The following is a 23,067-nucleotide window of genomic DNA, read 5'->3' as shown; positions in this document are numbered from 1 at the left end:
GTGTGCCACAACTACTGAGCCTGCGCTCTAGAGCCTGCGAGTCACAACTACTGAAGCCCATGTGCCACAACTACTGAAGTCCATGCACCTAGAGCCCGTGCTCCGCAACAAGAGAAGCCACCACAAGGAGAAGCCCGCGCAACGCAAAGAAGAGTAGCCCCCGCTCACCGTAACTAGAGAAAGCCAGCACGCAGCAACGAAGACCCAAGGCAGCCAAAAAAAAAAAAAAGAAAAGAAAAAAGAAGCACAGGTTGTTGTAGGGTAGGGGGTCTATAAGTAGATAGACTCTCCTGAGTTATTTTAGGGAAAGGGTCCGATAAATATCTGGAGTTTCGGGCAGGTGTTCTGGATGACTTCATCAGGTCAAAAGGTCAGATTCCATCCAGGCTGAGACATATGTAAGTCACACTTCATTAATGGCCTCCCAGCTCCACTTTATAGAGCTCTCTTACCAATACCGACTCTATTTTGATTTTCCTTTCACAAGTTCTAGGGCAGGATCCACCATCAACCTGCTCAAGCAAGTCCCTCTGTTCTGCTGCCCCAGTTTCACAGTGTCGCATTGTTACCCAGAAACTGGGTTTGCCTCTGGTGGGTGTCAAGCCAAAAGACACAACCAAGTCAAAGACCAGGAGAAGGAAGGATTTATTACTTGCAGCAAGTAAAGTGAACTTTGGGGACCCTTCCCAAAGCAGTGTCTCCCCGAAACAGCAAAATTGGGGAAGTTTTAAGCTATGGGTATATGCATATTCGAGAAGGGGCTTGGGCAGGAGGCAGAGTCCAAGCTTTAATTGACTGAAGGTATGAAGGTCAGAAAAGGTCAACATCACCATCTCTTAGATTCCAGCTGATCGGGAGGTTGAGTGCCTGAGGGGGGATTTAAATTCTGAACCACTCAAGAAAGTGCTTTAGGCTAGTCTTTGCAATTTAAATAGAACTGGGAGTCTTCACAACTGGTTTGTTATCTTTGCTATTGTTACTTTTGCCTTGATAAGTTTGTCCTTTATGTTCTCTTAAGATCATTATTACTGAGATCTGTTCAAGGACCAGCACTGTGGCGGCCAGGATTAGATCACAAAATGGTTTAGGCCAAAAATGGCTCCTCTTATGTCAAGGAGGCCATGCCTGGTTCTCTTTCTCTGGGGACCCCCTACCCCATCTGCTTACAGCATGGATTCAGGGGTTCTCTGCACCTACGGTCTGGTTTTTTTTTTGACGTTGCCCAGGTCCTAAGGACACTTCAGTCAACACACTGGTGACAGGGGCCTTCCCCTCGCTGGCTCTGGGATGGAGACTCTCCAGGAGGCCCAGTTTAGTGAGCTATGGTACAAGCCTGCTCTGTTCTGCAAAGGACTATAACACAAACCAGTCCAAATTCTAGAAAATTCGATTCCTAGCATCACGAGGGGTGTTAGAACCCTGGAATGAATATTAGCAAACAGCTCTCCCTTTAGCCCTATTAAAAAAGAAAATTCAACTAAGTAAATTTGAAGATCTAATTGTTTTTTTATTCAATGAGTTATGAATCTGGTAGCGTCCCATCTAGCAACTAGAAAGGCACTCCAAGGGGTTGTGCAAAATGGAAGATTTTATAGGCAGAAGGAGGGTGGGGCAAGAAGGTATTAACAAAAGAATATGAAGGGTTATTTTAAAGTCAGGACATCAACTTTTTTGGGTGGGGAACGGACAGGCAAGGGTTTATCATGCAGATTGCCTCGTCTTCTTCTGGGTGGGATGGGAGTGGGGTAGAGATGGCCCAAAAGACAGATTACCTTTCTGGTGCTTGACCAGAACATTCTAGACTGGCCTATTAAGATTACATTTCTGGGAAAGGTTGAAACTGCGATTAGACCCGGTATTAAATCTAGGTTTCGTATTGGCCTCGACCTGCAGCGGCTTGAAGCAGGATTTGGGTTCCCCAGCCAGGGATTGAAGTCAGGCCGCGGCAGTGAGAGCGCTGAATCCTAGCCACTAGACCACCAGGGACAGTGGCCAGTGACAAGGCCCTGGCCCGTTGGCTTTGTAGAAATGAATTTCCTCAAAGAGACAGACAGTACTGAAATAAGCTAAGTGTTTATTAGGAGGAAAAAGAGTACACGTGAATAGACTCAGGGGCGCCCTCGTAGTAGTTTGAATCACTTTTATGGGGCATTTCGTCCAGGTTTCCTCTGGCCAATCATCTTGCTTTGCCCGGCTCTGTGTCCGTATTTGGTTTAACTCAGGGTCCTCCTCTGTGTGTGCGCGCATCTCTTAGCCAAGTTGGATTCTAGTGAAGAGGCCTATACGTAGGTTGACATCACCTACTAAGGGGTGGTGCCCCTCCCTTTTTGACTCCTGAGGAGCCTTTCTGCACATGTGTAGTTGGGAAGGCCTCCTTGACCTAGAGAATGAGAAAAATGTGGTCTCTTTGTCTCTTATCTGGGCAGGGTTCAGCTCCTCTCTGCCCCTGCCATTACTGTTATCTTAAAGTGTCCACCGGAGGCAAAGTCCAGCTATTTATCCTGTTCCTGTTGTTATTTCTATCTGGAAGTGTAAACAGGAGGCTGGCTGTAAATGTCTAACCTGGAGCCCATCAATCTCCTGCCTCACACCTTTTGGCAATTGTGAATAATGCTGTTATGAACTTGGGTGTACAAATATCTCCTTGAGGGGCTTCCCTGGTGGCGCAGTGGTTGAGAGTCCGCCTGCTGATGCAGGGGACACGGGTTTGTGCCCCGGTCCGAGAAGATCCCACATGCCGTGGAGCAGCTGGGCCCGTGAGCCATGGCCGCTGGGCCTGCGCGTCCGGAGCCTGTTGCACGTCCGGAGCCTGTTGTGCGTCCGGAGCCTGTGCTCTGCAACAGTGAGAGGCCCGCGTATCACACAAAAAAAAATTTCCTTGAGTCCCTGATTTCAATTCTTTTGGGTATTTACCCAGAAGTGGAATTGCCAAATCATATGGTAATTCTATATTTATTTATTAAAAGCTTTGTAGTGTTTTTTTTTTTTAATTTTATTTATTTTTGGCTGTGTTGGGTCTTTGTTGCTGCGCGTGGGCTTTCTCTAGTTGTAGTGAGTGGGGGCTACTCTTCGTTGTGGTGCATGGGCTCTAGGCGCGGGCTTCAGTAGTTGTAGCATGTGGGCTCAGGAGTTGTGGCATGTGGGCTCAGTAGCTGTGGCTTGCGGGCTTAGTTGCTCTGCAGCATGTGGGATCTTCCCGGACCAGGGATCGAACCCATGTCCCCTGCATTGGCAGGCAGATTCTTAACCACTGCACCACCAGAGAAGTCCTGGTAATTCTATATTTAATTTTTTTGAGGAACCGCCATGCTGTTTTCCATTCCAACCAGTGGTGTGCAAGGGTTTCAATTTCTCAACATCCTCGTGAGCATTTGTTGTTTTCTGATTTCTGATAGTAGTAATGGATGTGAAGTGGTACCTCACTGTGAGCAGCCAGTTTTAATAATCAGCCCATTAGGTCAAGATGGAAGTTTTATTTCATCAGTAATAAAAATTCATTCAAATCAGTTGTTATAGAGACCAGAAAAAGGAAGGTCCCAGATTTATCCATCGGAAAAACAAAAAATTAACAAGCAAATGATGAGAGTACACCTGTGGCTGGTCATTGTTTTTGTCCTGACAGTAACGTGCAGGAAGCACACCCAAGTCCGATGTAGGCACTGGGCAACAGTTCTGGTTGACATAGGCCACTCGCTGCCCTGATTTCCTGCTGCTGCTGCAGGATGCAGTTTGCTCACTTTTTAGCTTAGGGACACAACCTTTTTCCTTGGCACTCTTTGAAGGGTCCCTTCACTGAACATCAGGTGGTGACCTTCTCTTTCTTAAGAGCCCATCCATCTATGGGCCCCCTCCCCTCAGTCAGAGATGCGGCCTCAGGTGTGTGGGGGGTGATAGTCTCTTGGGAGTGGGGCATGCCTCCCCTGCCCCAATTTTCCTTTCTCCCTGTCCCTGATGATAGGAAGGTCTGTGTGCTTTTCATTTATCATCGTTGCTGGCTGAGCTCTGGGAAACCAGTGTAGATGGTCTGTGTAGCTGTGGGTCAGGAGAGCTGCTGAGGCAGAGGAGAAACTGCCCCTGCTTTCAGGAGATGCTGCTCTGGTGCCTTGTTCAGGTCTGATAGGCAAAACAACCCAGGCAGATGGGGTGGCAGGGCTGGGCCTCTGGGTGGGGGCGGGGCAGAAGGGGTCAAAGTTGACCTTGGGGGAACGTGTCTCTTGTCCTTCTCGTGCAGGGAGAGGGGCCTGGTCTTCCAGGGATGGTGATGGGGTAACTGGGGGCAGGGCTGCTGGGGGAGCCTTGAGGGGTCCTAGGCATTCTAGGCAGATCAGTTGGTCTGTGGGGTATCCGTGAGGTGGCGGTGGTGAAGGGCATACGGGGGAGGAACTGGGCACATTAGGCTGCTTTTCTACAGTCTACTTTTCTCTCCTCTCAGGTTCCTGGGGGAGGCCAATGTCCCACTCCGGGAGGTCCTTGCCACCCCCAGTCTGTCTGCCAGCTTCAATGCCCCGCTGCTGGACACCAAGAAGCAGCCCACAGGGGTAAGTGTCCACTGGCCTCTGCATCTGGCCGGTTTCTGTCTGAGGCTTTGCCCTCCTGACCCCAGTGGTGTGTCAGAGTCCAGCAACCAGGCCGGGCCCACCCTGGCTGGAGCTCGGCGTGCCCGGGAGGGGCTCAGGGGTGGAAGGGATGGGAGGGGAAGAGGAGGGACCTGGCCCCATCTGCAGGGCTCCAGTCAGCCTTGCCTCACAGCAGCCTGCCCCTGGGTCACCTCCTGGGATTGGTTTTTCACTGGAAACCCGATGTCTTCCCAAGCTTCTCGGCAGCCTTGGTTATGGCGCCTCCATCTGCCTGGTAGCCCTTCCTCACCATCCAAGCCCTTCTCCAGATCTGGAATATCTGAGTCATCTGGGTCACAGATCACAAGGGAAGGGGAACAGACACCCCCCTCCCCTGCCCACCAGGACCTGTCAGACCCCCTTCCCTTCCTCCATAGTCCTTCCTGCTCCTCCGCCAGCCTTCCCAGTGCTCTCCCAGTCCTCCCAGACAATTCCCAGCCCTCATCTCTGGCCTCCCGTTATTTTTAGTGAGCTAAATATACCCTGCGGGGTTCTTTCTTCATGGTCAGTAGAATTCCTGACCTTCCCTCTGGGTCAGCCCCACCTCCCAGGATGCACTGTGGGGACTAAGTCTGGAAGTACTCCCTCCCAGCGGGGCCCTGGGGAGTCTCCACCTTGCCCGGTGGAGCGTGTGCATGTGCGTGTGTGTGCGTGTGTGTGTGTGTGTGAGGTTGGGGGCTCTTGGCTGGCTTGGTGAGTCAGGAAGTGGCCGGTCTGGGCAGAGCTCCGAATGGAACCACTGCTGAGAACTGGGAGCTGGAGAAAGAGAGTGAATGACTGAAGTCACACAGTGAATCTGCGTCCAGGCTGGGACACGAATCAGGGGGCCCATCTCCCGAGCTCTCAGTCACGGAAGGGACTTGAATGGACTTCTGGTTCACTGCCCTTCTGATGCTGGAATTTTCTCCTAAGGTGCCTTAGGCCAGTGATGGCTGGGATGCTTCCTTGGTGGGGAAATGCCACTTCCCAGAGAATTCCTCCCTTTCTCAGACAGTGCTCACTGGTAGAACATTCTGGTTCGGTGCAGGGCTCGCTGAGCCTGTCTCCATCACCTCCTGAGTCACTTTTGTCCTCCCTTGGAGCCCTTCAGTCTGCTAATGCTTCCTGTAGTCAGGAAGGGCTCCAGGACTGCTGAGCTACCCTCCTAGGGATCCTGAAGAGGGCCAGAGCTGGCTCCTCTGAGACGGAGAGCGCGAATGCAGGAGTGGCAGGCATCGAGGCAGCTGGGGAAAGAGGTATTTTGAGTCAGGGGATCTGCTCGGTGCTTCTCCACGGCGTCTCAGGGACAGCGCTGCCTACTTTGCTAAGGGTCGGGCCCCCAGTGCCTCCAACCGGGGTTTCTCGCTTCCTGGCTGGGCCACTCAGTCATCTCCTCGCTCTCACCCTCTCTGCATCTGCGACGCTGGTGTTTCCTGCCAGGCCTCCTGCACCTGCTCCCCTCCAAGCTCAAAGGCCCACCCAGCCCGAGACACCTGACCGTGGGGCCGAGCCTAGCTGTGACTCCCTGGATGCCGCACCTCTCCTCTCTCGCTCTGTGTTCCCATGCTCTGTCTGCACTTCCCGTGCACCCGCTGGGAGCTGGCTGCCTTCTCCTCCCTGGGCTGGGACCCCTGGCTGTCTGCAGAGCTTGCCACCCTGTCACACACCATGTCTCCAGGAAGGGGCTGTGAGAGCCACGAGGTGATGGGTGGCAGCTGAGCACAGGCTCCGGGAGCTGGGGTAAATTAGGTTCCTGGACCCACCTCCAAGGTGTGTGTGGAGGCTTCTCCACACCAACCAGCAGTACTCCAGACACCAGCTGCGTGGCTGCGATTCAACTCAATCCTGACACTAGCTACCTGGCCATAGCGTCAGATCCTACAGGTTAAATGCTCAGTCCTGCCCCCCACCCCACTTCAGATACCAGTCGCAAGCCCAGGCTGTTACCTGTGCTTCTGACCAACTGGTTATAAACCAGAGGTTCCCAGAACCTCCTCCACAGGCTCAATGAATTTGCTAGAGTGGCTCACAGAACTCAGAGAAACATTTTACTTACTAGATTACCAGTTTATTTATTTTTTAAAATTTATTTATTTTATGATTTTTGGCTGCGTTGGGTCTTTGTTGCTGCACGCGGGCTTTCTCTAGTTGTGGTGAGCGGGGGCTACTCTTGGTTGCAGCGTGCGGGCTTCTCATTGCGGTGGCCTCTCCTGTTGCAGAGCACGGGCTCTAGGCGCGCAGGCTTCAGTAGTTGTGGCTCATGGCCTGTAGAGCGCAGGCTCAGTAGTTGTGGCGCACGGGCTTAGCTGCTCTGCGGCATGTGGGATCCTCCCGGACCAGGGCTCGAACCCGTGTCCCCTGCATTGGCAGGCGGATTCTTAACCACTGTGCCACTGTACCAGTTTATTATAAAAGGGTATAACTCAGGAACAGCCAGACAGAAGAGACACACAGGCAAGGTATGGGGAAGAGGCACTGAGCTTCCATGCCCTCTCCAGGAGCACAACTCTCTCCAGTTTCCACATCTTCTCCAACACAGAAGCTCTCTGAAACACAGCCTTTTGGGTTTTTATGGAGGCTTTGTGACTTAAGCATGATTGATTAAATCGTTGACCATCAGTGACTGATTCAATCTCCAGCCCCTCTGCCATCCCTGGAGGTTGGGGGTGGGACTGAAGTTACAACCCTCTGTTCACACGTTAGTCCTCCTGGCAACCAGCCCCATCCTTAGGTGGGGTCCAAAGGTCACTTCATTAACATAACAAGAGACCACCTTTGTCACTCTTGGTACTTAAGAAATTCCAAGAATTTCTTGGAAGCTGTGAGCCAGGAAATGTGGACAAAGACGAAATAATCTATGAAAAATATATTTTGCTCATCTCAGTGACCAAATATATATGTCTTACAAATCACAATATAGCATGGGACCTCCTTCCCTGCAGTCCAGGAGGTAGCTCTGGCCTGTGGAGAGGGTCCAGGACCGTCTTCTAGCCCCTGTGATAGTGCTGAGTCACACTGCAGCCTCAGGCAGCTCCCAAGGCCCTCTGAACTGGGGCTCCCCACCCGGGGCCTGGGGCTGGTTGCACGGCAGTTGGGAGCACAGAGAGCTGGGGATTTGCTCAGAAGGGACAGAGAGCCCTGTCAGCGGCTGTGGATTCTCACTGGCCATTTACTGAGGCCGATTTCTGGGCTGAGTCCGATGGACAGAGCTTGCCAGGCATCCTCTGTTGGTTGTAGCTCGGATGACCCCAGAGGGCCCAGGGAACCTGCTGATGGTGTGAGGGGAGTGAAGTCAGGGCTTGTGGGATCCTTAGAAAACCCCAGAGGGACTGAGAGGAGAGGAGTGGCCTGCCTCACGCTGGCCCATGGGCTCCACCTGCCTGTCACTCCGTATTCTCACCCAAGTCCCTTCAGATGTGGCGTGCTGGGCGGTGTGCCATGAGAAGATGCCAAAATTATCTAGATGCCTCTAGCCTGAAGGGGAAAACACTACCCCCGTCCTGGGGGAGTCTCCAGGCCCACGAGGGTGCTGGACACACATGGAGGAAAGAGGCAACATACTCACAAATGTAGTTTGAGAGCAGCTTGCTAATGAGGGTGTGGCTGATACACCACGAAAACCATGTTGGAATCTCCTCAGCCTTAAATGCCAGAGTTAGGTCAGGAAGGGAAACCCCGCTGGGTGACAAGACACGTGAAACCCACTGGCGGGGTGGGTCGGGGTGGCAGGAGGGTCCTGTGTATTGGGAGCAGGCACCGAGGTGAGCAGACACAGTGCCCTGGTGAATCCCTGAGTTTCCTTCAGGTGGTCTGAAGATGCTGCCGACAGCCCCTGCCTCAGCTCAGGGCCACATCTTACCCTCTGCCGGCTGCTGGGTGTCGTCTGAGGGCAAGGTAATAAGACCTAGGCACATGGAGCGCGTTGGGGGCAGTGTGGGTGGGCTGGTCCAGGGTCTGGTCCTGCTAAGCTCAGTGTTGGAGACTGGTGGCTCAGGAAGGAGGCAGCAAGCAACGGGGCTGAGCAAGGCAGGGTGGGCAAAGGACCTGGGAGCTTGGCCCTATAACCTGTAGGTGGATCTGATGGGGTTGTCCTCTGTCTCTGCCTGTCCTGGTGTCCTGGTTTCCTGGGCCCTCTTAGCCTGGGGGTCACACAGGACCTTGCAGAATTCTGTGATACTGTTGACAGAATGGCAACATGGGTGACTGAGGTTATCTGCTCCAGGGCAGCGTGCTTTGATGGACACATGACTGACTGGCAGTGGCCTTGTGATAGGATGTATGCATGGTGGTGCTGGGGCTGAGTACCTGAGGGACAGGGCTGTCGGCTGGAGCACGTTGATGTGGAGGGCCTTAAAGAGGGTCCTACTGAGGGCTGTGGGCCAAAGTCATGGTCTAGGAGAACATGGAGCTCACATACATCCCACAGAAAGAAAATCTCAGCTCTGGTTATGACTGGAGAAGGGGACACGCTATGAGATATGATGTCCCAGTAAGGATGGGAGTGGTCCTGACCCTGAGTGGGGCCCACAGACATGCCCCCTTTCCTTTAGATCTCAGTAGAGCTAGAGGCCTCCAGTATTAACCAGCTCTGGTCCTGAAGCAGTGGACCCTGGAGCCTGCCCCCTGCTGGCGAGATCTATTCTAGATCCTGGGTTTCAGATCCTCAGAAGCTGCCAGGGATGTTCCTGTTGTTTCTTGATGGCCATGTAAAAGGTGGAGCTGGCTCTGTCTTGGAGGTCTGTTCACAGGTCTGGAGCCACTGGCATGTTGCCAAGCCTTCAGGAGGTTGGTGGGGGGGGCTCTCAGTGTGGAGGGACCTGATGCTCAGGAAACTCCGGGGGTGGGGTGGGGTGGGGACAGGGGTTACTGGGTGGTCTTGGGATTCAGGGGATGCTGTTCCTTCCTGAACCTCCACGCTAATGGCACCCAAGCCACGGCATGGAGCAGTTACACTCCCAGGGCTCCACTTCTGCACAGAGCACAGAGATGACGTACTGGAAGCCCCAGGTGGTGAGGGACGGGGGCTGGACAAGGTGAGCCCCAAGAAACAGGAAGTGGTGTTCTTCAAAGGAATCTGGTCCCAGGGTCAGAGGACCTCAGCCACCAAGTGTTACGGGGCTTTATTTGTCTCTGCTGAGTGAGATTCCTGTGGTTGCTAGGTTTCTCCACCAATCACGAATCCGTTCCCTTTTCTAATGAGTAAGAATGGGGTGGCGGGAGAGGTATTTTGTGACTCTGTAAATACTTTGTTCCATATCCAGTTTTTACCCAGCAGGTTTGACACCCATTGTTACTTCTTGGTTGGATATCGTTTTGATGGTTGCTAAATGGTGATATCTTAAATCAATTATTAATTTTTTTCTGCGTTAATCATCTGGCATTCCACTGTAAGGAAAAGTGTCCTCCTGTTGTATTTATTCATTTATTTCTATATGGATTCACGTATCCTTATTTTATTCAATGGTTTAGTCTGTTCCCGTCATTATTTATTTTCACGTTCAAGTTGTACCAGATTTGGCCTGTGGGAACCCTTGAAAGCAGGCTTCTTTGTCCTTTTGACACTTTTTTTTTTTTTATCATTTTCTGAGTACTTCCTTGTTTCCTGGCACAAAAAGGTGTTCCAGGGTCATCTTCTACCTTCCCTGGCCCAACCCCGGAATTAGTTACTACTCCGAAGAGCCCAAACTGCCTTTTGATGAAGTGAAGAAAAATTCAGCTTCCCAGGTCCACCTCAGACCTGGAGTCTCAGGGAGATGGGCGTGGTTGTGAGCGGGTCTGGGTATCTGGGGCCGCCTTCTCGAGAGGCTGTTGTCCGCGTTACTAGAGCTTAGGGTGCGGGGCGCACTGGCTGCTCAAGTGGCGACACCTGGCGGTGGTTCAGGAACCTGCATCGCTGATAGGACAATGCCTTGGATCTGGGACTTAAATGGTCTCGTTGACTTGCCGGGCCTCCTCCTAGGTCTCCTGGGATGGGGAGCTGGGTCCAGCCTCCTTCCTCGGTGTTCTGAGCACCTGCGCATTACACACACACACACACAGACACACACAGACACACACACACCTGCCCCGACCCTGCCCTCCCTTAGCCCGGCTGCCCAAGCCCAGGCTCCAACCTGAAGGGTTCAAGCTGCAGAGCTGTGTACATTCAGGACCTTGAGCTCCTTCCATCTCAGGACCAGGAATCACTCCAGGAGTTACTGGACATCCCTAATATTACTCAGCAGAGATAGATGTCTAGTGAATTATGCTGAGTCGCTCAGAAGATGCATCATTAACAGTTATGTTTATAAAGTGTTTATCAAAATTTGCGGAAATGCTTACTATCTAATATTAAGTAAAAGGCAAGCATTTGCTGTACAGCAGAGCTGTACATTATTCATTTAAAAAGACTGGAGAGAATTATATCAAAATGTGACTAGTGGTGGAATTATGGCAATTTGTTTTCTTTTACATTTTTCTTTAAGGCTTTTGTAATTTCCAAACTATCTTACTTTGGAGTTTTTATTACTTTGTTCGATTAAAAGACTGCCCCGGGACATCTGCTGGACCTGTTGTATCAGGGAAGGCTCAGCCAGGCCTCCATGGCCTGGGAGCAGTAAGAGTAGAGAGCGCCATGGCTGTACCTTTTCTTCAGGTCCGGGTGACCCTTTGAAGGGTGCCGGTCTCCTGGTAGGCTCGGGGAGGGCGGGAGCACAAGGCAGCCTTCCCCTGTCCATGTGAGTGGCGTGATGGGTCACTCTCCTCTCACTGGTCAAAGCCGGAGCATCTGGGGGTAAGATGGGGGACAAGGGTGCTTCTGGGAAGGAAGAGGGCTCAGAAAGGTGAGCAGCACCCTGAGACCCTCTCAGTGCTAGCTGGGGCCTGAGCAGAGCAAGGCTGAGCTGTTGGTAGATAGACAAGGGAGGACCCTTGGCTGAGCAGAGTGGCCAAGGGGGCTTTTTCCAGAAGATGGGCCTATGCTGAGAGTTGAAAAATCCTGCAGGTGAGGTTTGATCGCTGATTCATTTATAAAAGCTTACTAGACATTCTATTAACTAATTTAATCCTCATTTGACCCTATGCAGAAAGTGCTATTGCTATCACTACCCCCATTTTACAGATGAGGAAACTGAGGCACAGAGCGTTTACAGATCTTGCCAAAGCCACACAGCTTCTGAGTGGTGGAATTGACTCCAGATTCAATGCTCTTAACCACCTGACTATGCTGATGGGGCCACAGCCTCCTGCAAACCAGACTCCATTTTTGGTGGAGGGACGAAAGGAACAGGAAGGATGCTGGAGGGCGGTGGTCAGAGGCCAACACACTAACCTGCTGCCCTCTCTCCCCCATCTCTTCCAGGCCTCGCTGGTCCTGCAGGTGTCCTACACGCCTCTCCCTGGAACCATGCCCACGTTCCCACCTTCGATGCCTCTGGAACCCTCCCCGACTCTGCCTGACATGGATATGGTGGCTGGTGAGGAACCCACCCTCACCCTGGCGGGGCTCCGGGGGGAGAAGCCTAGCAGTGGCACCCGAGTCTGAGAAGGGGGTACCTTCCTCATATTGGGGGCTGCCCAGGCCTGGCGAAGTGAGGCCATGGGTGGGTGGGGAGTCTTGAGAGCTGACTTCTGTCTTGCGAAACCAAGGGGCAGGAGGCGGGCTCCCCTAGGTGCTGCTAGGATTAGTGTGAGGATCCCTTCCTAGCACCAGCTGTTCAGGAAGGGGACTGTGCCAGGGCTGGGCACACTGCCCTCTGCAGCTCCAGAGGGGTGGGAGTTTTAGAGGTAGGCCTGTGCTGAGATGGGGTCCATCCTAGGTGATGCCTGAGGCCCCACCCACTCCTCAGAGCTGGATGCCTCCCTGCCCTGGCACTCCGTAGGCCTTTAACAATGACATGTGACCAAAGAGCTGGATTTTCCCTGAAAGAGCCCTGGGCTGAAGTCAGGGGACCTGAGTTCCAGTCTTGCCTTTGACACCAAGTAGCTGTGTGACTTTGGGCCAGTCACTCCCTCTCTGGTCCTACAGTTTATTATTTGTGAAGTGAGGAGACTGAATTGTCTAAGTCTCAGGGTTGCCTCAGTTCTCTTTAATTTACCTCTCCTGGCCTTGTGAAGTGAGGACCCAGCCCAGGGTGGCTGGCTTGCCGAGTGCTGGGCCTGGGCGTGACAGTCCAGCCTGCTGGGGTGAACAGGAAGCCACATAGGTGGGCCAGGTGGGGTCTTGCCCGTGGGAAAGATTCTCTCATGGTGAAGGGAGCTAGAGGCAAACCCAGCATGACACCCGGCAGCCCGTCTCAGGTGTGCCCCGAGCCTGTCCTGCGGCCCGTGTAGGGCTCCTGGTGAGGCAGGCAGGGCAGGGCCCCTCTTGTTGGACTGGGCACTGTCTGAGCTCGGAGGTGGGGAGATCCTTCTGGACTGGGGTTGAGGCGGGAAGCAGGGGATGCTCCTGGTGACCGAGGGTGGGGAGGCTGAGGGCCCTGAACGTTCTGGGGCCACTTTTGAGGTGAATCTGACAGAGTTGGGCTCCAGCCACTCGGGGAAGGCTCCTAGCGGTGGCCAGTTCCCAGTCCTTCCCAGAAGGTGGTGAGAGGGACAGTTGGACAGATACGGCTCCTGTTTCGGAGCTTTGTGCCAGGCCAGGGCAGGCGGGGAGAGCAGGGTTGGGAGGGGGCTAGCTTGGCTTCCCTCACCAGCTCCCTCCTCCCCTTCTGGGGCTGTGCCCTGCCCGTGTGCCAGGTGGGGGACAGAGCCGGGCTGAGACTTGGTCCCTGCTCAGTGACAGCACCGTGGACACAAGATACTCTGGAAAGAAGTGGCTGGCCCCCACGGGTGAGACGCGGGCTGGGCTGTCCCGATCCTACCACCCGTAACCGGCTCGCTTGCTGCCATCGTCAGCTCCCCAGAGTGGGACAAGGTGGCCAGAGGGCTCATCCCGCAGGACGAGGTGGGGAGGGCTGGGGCCATTCTGTCTCCTCCTGTCGACTCACTGGACCGACCACCCTCAAGTGTCAGCTGTTGGAAGCTCCTCTTTTCCTCCCTCACCCATCCTGGCTGAGCGGTGGGGAAAGAGAGGGGAAGGGGATCTGGGTGCTGAGCTGTTGGGTCCTCCATCGGGGTCCCTGATGGAGGATCCTCCCAGGGGCTGGAGGAACCCAGCCTCATCAGCACCCTCTCCTCCAGACACAGGAGACGAGGATACTGAGGACCAAGGGCTCACGGGAGACGAGGCCGAGCCATTGCTGGACCAGAGCGGGGCTCCGGGCCCAGGGGCCCCCATCACCCCAAAGAAGCCACCTTCCCATCCTCCCCCCTACCACCCCGGGGGAAGGAGGAAGAGAAGCACGCCCGCACCCAGAAAGCCGCTGTCGGACAAATCGCAGGACTTCCAGGTGACTGCAGCCTCCTCCTTCAGCCCGCAGCAGCCGCTGATGCCAGCGCGAAACTTGTCTGTCCAGCCGTGACGAAGGTCCTAAGGGCTCTCCTAGGTGGGAGTCTGGTTCCCCTGGGTCCTGGGAAAATGCTAGATAGGGAGGCCATGGCTTGGGGCCTCTAGAAAAAGCCTCTGCCCAGCCCATGGTTTTGCTCTTAAAAAAAAAAAAAAAAAAAAAAGGAAGAAAAAGGGTCACTGCAGAGTCAGCATCACTACACTGTTATCTGTTTCCCCAACCAGAGTTGCCCCAGCCAGCCGGTGCTGTGCTGTTCAAAGTGTGGTCCGTGGAAGAGCAGCGTGGGTGTCACCTGGAAGCATGTTAGAAAGGCGGGATCTTGGGCCTATCCCAGACCCACTGAATCAGAATCTGCACTTGAACAAGATCCCCAAGTCTGAGGAGCTCTGCCTATCTTTTTTTCTCCCTCTATCCATTTCCCCTATTTATAGCCATGATTCTTCTGAAGGTCATGTGCAATTTGAGTTTGTTCAAGTTTTTCACAGAATAGAATTATGATATATTAACCCTTTGACATTTTTTGGTCCAAAAATCTATCCCATTTAATTTGCCTTTTTTTCTTTTTAAAATTTATTTATTTTTTGACTGCACCATGTGGCATGTGGGATCTTAGTTCCCCGACCAGGGGTCAAACCCGGGTTCCTTGCAGTGGAAGTGCAGAGTCTTAACCACTGGACCCCCAGGGAAGTCCCTAACTTGCCTTTTAATTTGGGTCCTTTGCTTGTTCTTTTTCCTTTCTACAGAATTTTCCATTTTGATGTAATTGCATTTAGTGATATTTAACTATTCAGGACTACTATTAAAGTTAAAAACAGGAAACTTAAATATTTATTTATTAAATGAAACAAATTGTAAAAATATGCTTCAGTTCTAAGTTGTGGTAATTTCAGCAAAAGTTCTAGTTATAACAACTATGTTTGCCTGAGAGACAAAATTCTAACTTATCTTTATTATTATTCACAAGACATGTTATTGTTTTTCTCCTTAGAAAATTAATACATTTTTTTGGTAGAAAATTTGGAAAATACTGTACAGTGAAGAGAATAAAAATCACCCCCTTCCCATTGCCATTGATAGTATATTCTATAGTATCTTATTTTTAAAAAAGAGTCGATTAATAAAGAAATAACTGCTGATTAGAAATTAGAACCAGTAAACATCGTATTTTTTCATGAAAGTTTTAATACTTTAAAATGTATTATTTTTAAATATTTTGCTTAAATTTGGAAGCACAGATGTTCTTGAAACCTTCATTTACTGAAAGTTCTATGAAGAAAGCTCTTATTTCTCAGAATGTCAGACATTCTGTCTTGCACCTCATACTACATAAGAATAAAGTGGGGTTACATCACTATGTAACTTTGACCTCTGAGGGGACTGTCAGTGAGGAATATTCAAGCCACACAGAAACATCAGCTTCAAGGGGTCTGAGGTGGGGCTGCGCATGAACTGTACGGGGGTGGGATCCTCAGCCCAGCCCTGGGATTTACCGCTGGCAGCTTACCTGGGGGAGCCTGGCAGCTCTTATGTGGAACCATGGGATTTTATAGATGCAGGGGACCTTGGTGGGAAGATATTGTTCTTACAGTGTTCTTCCTAATTCCTTTTTAATACTCGTCCCAAGAGGCCAGCTGTGAGGGTGGTCCCTGAGATTCCTGACTCTCTCTCGGGCCGGGGGTGGGTGCCTGATGACTTCTCTCTTTTCTTGTTCATGCCCCCTCCTGGCTTTCAGATCAGGGTCCAGGTGATCGAGGGACGCCAGCTGCCGGGAGTGAACATCAAGCCTGTGGTCAAGGTCACCGCAGCTGGGCAGACCAAGCGGACGCGGATCCACAAGGGAAATAGCCCCCGCTTCAACGAGGTGGGAGACCCTGGGTCAGAGCTAGGACCTTGGTGGGAGCACACAGCAGATGCCTGGCAGTTCATTCAGTTTTTGCATATGGCGCTAGCGTTGGGTGGAGAGCTGTGTCACTTCCTGAGTAGGTTATCTGAGGAACTGGAGAGAGGGTTCCCGCTCTTACTGCTGCCTTGGGTTCCCCCTGCTTCACATCCCCATCATCCCGTGGGGCCGGCCACCCACTCTGTCCCCGAGGTGACAACCTCCGTGAGGTCGAATCCCCAGAGCTCGGTGCTGGGCTGAGCCCACTGCCCACTTGTTGTGTGGACCAGACCTGGAGGCCGGGCGGTGGCTGTCCCCTCCCGCCCGGGATCAGCGGGCCTTCATCTGTCCCCCTTTCACCCTGAATCAACAGACTCTTTTCTTCAATGTGTTTGACTCTCCCGCGGAGCTGTTCGATGAACCCATCTTTATCACGGTACGTGGCAGCCCCCGAAGGCCCTCTGTGGGCTCAGCGTGCATGTGTGAGTATGTGTGAGTGTGAGTGTGAGTGTGTGTGGGTGAGGCACCCACCCCCCACCTGAGCCTGGATGACGGGGAGCAGCTCACAGCCTTGCCCCCGTGGTCACAGGGTTGCCTTCTGAGCTCGGATGCAAGCGGCAGCCGAGTGTGGAGTCCCCGCTGTTCAGGGTCAGGTGCCTTAGGCCAGGGTCCTGAACTAATTCTTGCAGTGGATCTTTGATTTTCATCTTATTTTGTTTGTCTATATGCCTGCTTCTGACAAGATTTTCTTTCTCTGGACCTCAGCTCTTTTTCTTCCCCCTTTCCTTTGAAAGGCAGTATAGTTTAGCAGTTAAAAGTGTGGGCTCTGAAGCCAAACTGTCTGGATTCTGGTCCTGCCTGTACCGTGTAGGGGTTGTGTGATTCTGTGCAAATGATCTCTCTGTGCCTCTATTTCTTCGTCTGTAGAATGGGGATAATAATAGTACCTACTCATGGGGTTCTTGTGAGGGTTAAACATTGCTTGGAACAATCTCTGGGATAGAGCAAGTGCTATTGGAGTGTGGGCTGTTAGTTTTTGGGAGGGAAGAGCCGTTGGGTTGGTCCCTGTCTGGGTCAACCTTTGCTAGTGAATGAGAGTTTGAATTTGTCTTTCCTTCCAGGTGGTGGACTCCTGTTCCCTCCGGACAGATGCTCTCATTGGGGAGTTCCGGGTAATGGTTTATTTTCTTTGAAAGCAATCAGTTCTTGTTTATCCATGTTAATGGAAGCTCTGTGGATGATGGGCAGGGTTGGTGCTCCAGAGATCCTGTCTGTCTTGGTCTGTGTTGGGGAAAATGTAATGAAAAAAACAAAACAAGACCTTCTCCTAACCCAGAAATCCTCTCCACAAAGGTAGTAGAGCAAGAAAGCACTTTTGTTATTGAATAAGCATTAAACCAGAATATGATGCTGTCACAGGCCATCCACTAAGAGACTGCAAAGACAGAAAGTAATCTTGTATAGAGCCAAGCAGACACAACCCTTTCCATATATGTTCTCAAGATAAACAATAACTAAACAATAACTAGTGCTCGAGTTAGCAGCCTGGATAGTACCCTCAGTCACACATAGTTCATCTTAAATTTATCTAGTGATTGGGGTGACCATCTGTGTTTGCTAATTGACTTTATCCACAAGAAAAGACAGAAAGCAAGCTCACATTTTTATGATGGGGGGTAGATTTACAATTCGGTTAAGGTAGGCCGTTCCCTTTCCCAGAGATGGGAGAGCCTGGAGAAAGGCACTCCTGGATCATAAAGCTGACGAAAGGCTTATTTGGTTTCTAAAAAGGTACATTTCAGAGAGATAGAGAAAATACTTACATTAAGTTTTCTAATGAAAATGTTCTGACAAAAAGAGAGGAGAGGGAAATCTCTCCCCTTGTTTCCAACAGGGAGGATTCAGCTTCTTTGTTAAATTCGCATTTGTCCTTACATCTTGGAAAGACAGCGTGGGACCTGAGTTTAGGCAGCCCTCCTCCTAATTCTGACAATCTCGGGCCAGCGTGACGCCAGCGCTCTGTGCCCTGGGCTCACCTGGGTTGGGAGTGGGGTCCAGATGTGGAGTCCATGGGGATGGGGTGGAGTGGGGTGGGGGGGGCAGTGGAGGGAGCAGGGGATCCTGCCCCCTCATTTGTCCCAGACGTGCAGAAGTAACAGTCCACTGCAGAGGACCTTGAACCAACGACATAGGATGGTTTTAACAGATTGCATAGTGTAAAGGCAACTAGTAATGGAGACCTTCGCGAATGGCGTTTTAATGTCATTCTTACTGATTTTCTCATTTTGAATCCATAAGCATTTATCAAATGGAAAGAAAAGGCACAGGTTTATTTGACCCTCCTCTTGCTATATCCAAATAAACTATGGCCCCTTCTCCAAGACGTAGTCACAAGATAGGAAACGGAGTCTGTTTTTCTGGAGAAGCAGTGTCTCTAAAAGAATGGGCTTGTGCTGGAGTCATTCTGTAACACTTACGTTACGGAATCTTATGTTTTGAGTCTCTAATCTTGTTATAAGAACCCAAGGGTTAGGTTAAAAAAGTATTCTTTTTTCTAATTATAAAAGTAATCCATGATTTAATTTTTTTTGCGGTACACGGGCCTCTCACTGTTGTGGCCTCTCCCGTTGTGGAGCACAGGCTCCGGACGCGCGGGCTCAGCGGCCACGGCTCACGGGCCCAGCCGCTCTGCGGCACGTGGGATCTTCCCGGACTGGGGCACGAACCCGTGTCCCCTGCATTAGCAGGCGGACTCTCAACCAGTGTATCACCAGGGAAGCCCATAAACTTTGTAGTTTTTGAGAGCAATTTTAGGTTCATAGCAAGACTGAGTGGAAAGTACAGTTCCCACATACCCCCTCCCCTAACACATGCATAACCTCTCCTACCATCAACATCTGACTAATCTGTGATTTTTTTAAATAGAAAATTATAAAATATAGGAAAGAATAAAAATAAAATAAAAATCACCCAGATCTACCACCCAGAGGTAGTACAGTTACCGTTCGGTGTGTTTCCTTTGCTCTGTCTTTTCTATGCATAGATATACTTTACCAAACTTCGATCAGAATGTATTCCACTTTCTCTCCATGTGATATCTATCAGAAGATGAACATTTCCCCATGTCTCCAAATGTTCTTCAGAACATGATTTTTAATGGGTTGGTATCATGCATCATACTTTAACACTCTGGGGACAGCAGTGTGACGTGTGCCTCCTTCTGTTTGATTTCAGATGGACGTGGGCAGCATCTACCGAGAGCCCCGTGAGTCACCCTCTCCTCCCCTTGGGCAGGTCCTTGCATTTGGGCTCTGGAGGCTTCATGGGGGCACCCATTTGGGATACTCATCTTTCCTTCTAGGAGATTTTCGAATTTAGAGGTGGGGTTTGATCTTGGAGGTGAGGCTGCAGGAATGAAGAGAGGACAGGCTTTCATCTTCTGGGTAAAACAGGCCCCCAGGAAGATTGAAGCCTCACGTGGGTCTCAGCTGGCCCAGCTGGAGGGCTAAATCTGGAAGGCCCAAGCAAGGGTTGCTGGGGACTGGGGTGCCTCCAGACAGGATGGGTCATTTGGATGCCAAGTCTAGGATTTCTCTACACCCTGGTCTCTGCTGTGGTCTGGTCACTTCCTGAAGGGGAGGAAAATGGCTGGGGGTCTGGCTTTGGCAGCCTCTGATAGGGGTTTCTGTTAACATTTCTGACTTGGACCCAAATGAACACTCAAGGTACATCTTATTCTAGAATTTGAGTCCTTCCCCCATGTCTGGGTAGATGAGTCCTTCATCTCATCCAATGGAGTCCACCCGGGGCTCCCAGAGGTGGTTGCAGTCTTGTGTCCTTCCAATTCTGGGATCACCAAGGGTGTTGTCTCTCTTAGGACATGCTTATCTCAGGAAGTGGCTGCTGCTTTCGGACCTGGATGATTTCTCTGCTGGGGCCAGAGGCTACCTGAAAGTGAGCCTTTGTGTGCTGGGGCCTGGAGACGAAGCCCCCGTGAGTACATTTCCTCGTCCCCCTCACAGCACCTCCGCCTGGCCTTGGAGGTACCAAATGAAGAAACAAAAAAACAACTTTAGTTTTTCTGATTTAAAAGAATACATGGCAATTATGAGAAATGTAGAACATGTGGAAAAGCATAAATAAAGATTGAATCACTCATAATTCTACCCATCAGAGAGAACCGTCATTAATACCTTCTTGCATATTCTCCCAGAAGGGTATATGTGTATATTTTTCTTGTTTTTTTTTTTTGGTGCAAAAGTGAGATCACTCACTCTGTAATGTATTGTAGTCTGAATTTTATCACCTAAGAATATATCATTATCATCTTTATGATCAGTAGGTAAAGTTATAAGTTGGAGGTGGTAAGAATGAGAAAGGCTTTCAGAGTTGGGGAGGTATCAGCGTCTCTGTATGTCTGGGGAGAGGAGAGAAGGTTTGGAACAGTTGTTGAGGAACAAGGGGTTAATTAGATACAGACAGAAGGATTTCTTTTTTTATTTAAAAAAAAATTTTAAAAATGTTTATTTATTTATTCATTTATATAGGTAACTGTAAGTTTGTTTTCTGTGTCTGTGAGTCTGTTTCTGTTTTGTAAATGAGTTCATTTGTATCATTTTCTTTTATGTTCCACATATAAGTGGTGTCATATGACATTCATCTTCGTCCGTCTGACTTACTTAGTATGATAATCTCTGGGTCCAGCCATGTTGCTGCAAATGGCATTATTTCATTCTTTTTTGATGGTTGAGTAATATTCCGGTGTGTGTGTGTGTGTGTGTGTGTATGTATGCACACACACCACAAGACGGAAGGATTTCTGAGCAGACACAAGGGCAGACACTCTGGGCTGGAGGCTTTATGGGAGAGTGACCTCATAACACTCAGTGGCCTGGAAGCAGAAGAGGGGTAAGATGGAGGTGCTGTCAGGTGTGGACAAGGCAGGTGTGGTGGAGGCACAGGGCTGAGGTAGCTGATGAGCCTGGCAGGGCGGATGCAAGAGGACTGGGCATAGAGCTGATGAGGAGGACAAATAAGAGGGAAGGGCTAGGGAGCACACATTTATTGAGTGCCTGCTGTGTGCCAAGCTCTGTGTTGGTTGCCTCACTCGGTGTGAGGGAGGTTGGAGGAGGTGGATAGGTTGAAGGCTGTCTTTAGAGAAGGGTCTCAAGGTCAAGGTCTTCCTAGAGGATTAGTTCTGAGTGGCTGGAGGTTTGAGATATGGCCATCCCTCTAGCAGCTGCAGGGGAGGGGGATTAAGATGCTGCTGGTTGGGGCTTCCCTGGTGGCGCAGTGGTTGAGGGTCTGCCTGCCGAGGCACGGGTTCGTGCCCCGGTCCGGGAAGATCCCACATGCCGTGGAGCGGCTGGGCCCGTGAGCCATGGTCGCTGAGCCTGCGTGTCCAGAGTCTGTGCTCCGCAACGGGAGAGGCCACGACAGTGAGAGGCCCCCGAACTGCCAAAAAAAAAAAAAAAAAAAAAAAAATGCTGCTGGTGGAGGACAAGGGACTGTGTTGGTGAATGACTTGTCCACGTGGATGTTGATTATCTCATGGGAGAATCGGAAATCAAATACGCAAAAGTTGAGGCAGATACTGAGATCATCAAGGCAGGGTGAGCCAGGAGGAGTGGGAGAGGCAGGAGGGGGGAAGGCGGGTCTCCAGGAGGTCTGGTGAGGTGGAATCCCCAGGGAAAGCCGCGTGTGATCATGGAGGCGGAGGGCAAGTTCCATGAGGCTCTTAAGGACGAGGATCTGGCTGCTGACGAGAGCTCAAGAAGCCGCTGTGCAAAGGGTTAGGGGAAGGAGAACCCCGGGTGCCGTGCAGGGGCCAATGGAGCTCAGGTGGACCAGCCCCAACCAAGGGCACCTCCCCTGATCTCTCATCCCGTGTCCCTCTGTAGCCCAGACAGACATTGTGCCTTCCTGCTCCTTTTCCTTCTACGTGGACTCTCTGAATCTATTACCCTTTCCTAAGACACTTTCCTCTTCTTACCATTGATCAGACCCTTGTTTTTCCCAGATGAAACCACTTTTCTTGAGACCAACTCAGAGGGAAGCCCGTTTTCTGCTTCAGCTCTTTGTGGCTTTCAGGATGGGAGGAGTGGCCATCTTTTGGTTTCCCACAGTAGCTTCTCAACTTCAGCATTGCCTTCTTTTTTTTTTTTAAATTAATTTTATTGGAGTATAGTTGATTTACAATGTTGCGTTAGTTTCTGCTGTGAAGCAAAGTGAATCACTTATAAATATACATATATCTACTCTTTTTTAGATTCTATTCCCGCATAGGTCATTACAGAGTACTGAGTAGAGTTCCCTGTGCTATACACTGGGTTCTTATTAGTTATCTATGTTATATATAGCAGTGTGTATATGTCAAACCCAATCTCCCAATTTACACACCCCCCCTCCCTTGATAACCTAAGTTTGTTTTCTACATCTGTGACTCTATTTCTGTTTTGTAAATAGGTTCATTTGTACCATTTTTTAAGATTCCACACATAAGTGATATCATATGGTATTTGTCTTTCTCTTCTGACTTACTTCACTTAGTATGATAATCTCTAGTTTCATCCATGTTGCTGCAGATGGCATTATTTCGTTCTTTTTTATGGCTGAGTAATATTCCATTGTATATATGTACCACATCTTCTTTATCCATTCCTCTGTTGATGGACATTTAGGTTGCTTCCATGTCCTGGCTATTGTAAATAGTGCTGCAGTGAACATTGGGGTGCATGTATCCTTTCGAATTATGGTTTTCTCTGGATATATGCCCAGGAGTGGGACTGCTGGATCATATGGTAGCTCTATTTTTAGTTTTTTAAGAAAACTCCATACTGTTCTCCATAGTGCCTGCACCAATTTACATTCCCACCAGCAGTATAGGAGGGTTCCCTTTTCTCCACACCCTCTCTGGCATTTATTGCTTGTAGATTGCCTTCTTCTCTGAAGCCTGCCTCACTGGTTATTTCCCCTGGTCTTCTGGGCTGTTACCTACCCCTGGCACAGGCAGAGCTGGTGCAGGAGGGTCCTTGCTGGCAGATTCCCATCTTTGTCATTATTCTGAGGTCTGACGTGTCCTTGCTGATGAGCCATCAATGTCTGATCTTACTTCCTTTCAGACCCTGAGCTTGGAAATTGCTCTCCCCACCAGTTTCTTCCTGCCTCT

At 50.6% G+C, this 23,067-nt stretch overlaps 1 protein-coding gene across 14 annotated transcripts in view; it reads left to right on the top strand.

Annotated features, from left to right (window-relative positions):
- The window catches only part of DYSF (dysferlin), a 229,745-nt gene that overhangs the window by 43,710 nt on the left and 162,968 nt on the right, over nucleotides 1–23,067 (top strand). For 8 of the 14 annotated variants that reach the window (XM_007453392.1, XM_007453388.1, XM_007453390.1 and 5 more), the window contains exons 4-11: nucleotides 4,433–4,538; nucleotides 11,935–12,049; nucleotides 13,755–13,963; nucleotides 15,753–15,881; nucleotides 16,273–16,335; nucleotides 17,021–17,071; nucleotides 19,134–19,164; nucleotides 19,777–19,892. In XM_007453392.1, coding sequence (XP_007453454.1) covers nucleotides 4,433–4,538; nucleotides 11,935–12,049; nucleotides 13,755–13,963; nucleotides 15,753–15,881; nucleotides 16,273–16,335; nucleotides 17,021–17,071; nucleotides 19,134–19,164; nucleotides 19,777–19,892 — 820 coding nt within the window. Of the gene's footprint in view, nucleotides 1–4,432; nucleotides 4,539–11,934; nucleotides 12,050–13,310; nucleotides 13,404–13,754; nucleotides 13,964–15,752; nucleotides 15,882–16,272; nucleotides 16,336–17,020; nucleotides 17,072–19,133; nucleotides 19,165–19,776; nucleotides 19,893–23,067 lie in introns of all 14 variants that reach the window. The other 6 variants (XM_007453384.1, XM_007453380.1, XM_007453382.1 and 3 more) reach the window with 1 other exon arrangement.

This window comes from Lipotes vexillifer, unplaced genomic scaffold (assembly GCF_000442215.2).
Source record: "Lipotes vexillifer unplaced genomic scaffold, Lipotes_vexillifer_v1.1 scaffold253, whole genome shotgun sequence".
Lineage (NCBI taxonomy): Eukaryota > Metazoa > Chordata > Mammalia > Artiodactyla > Lipotidae > Lipotes > Lipotes vexillifer.
The sequence above is the reverse complement of the archived record's forward strand: the minus strand, read 5'-3'. Positions and strand labels throughout refer to the sequence as shown.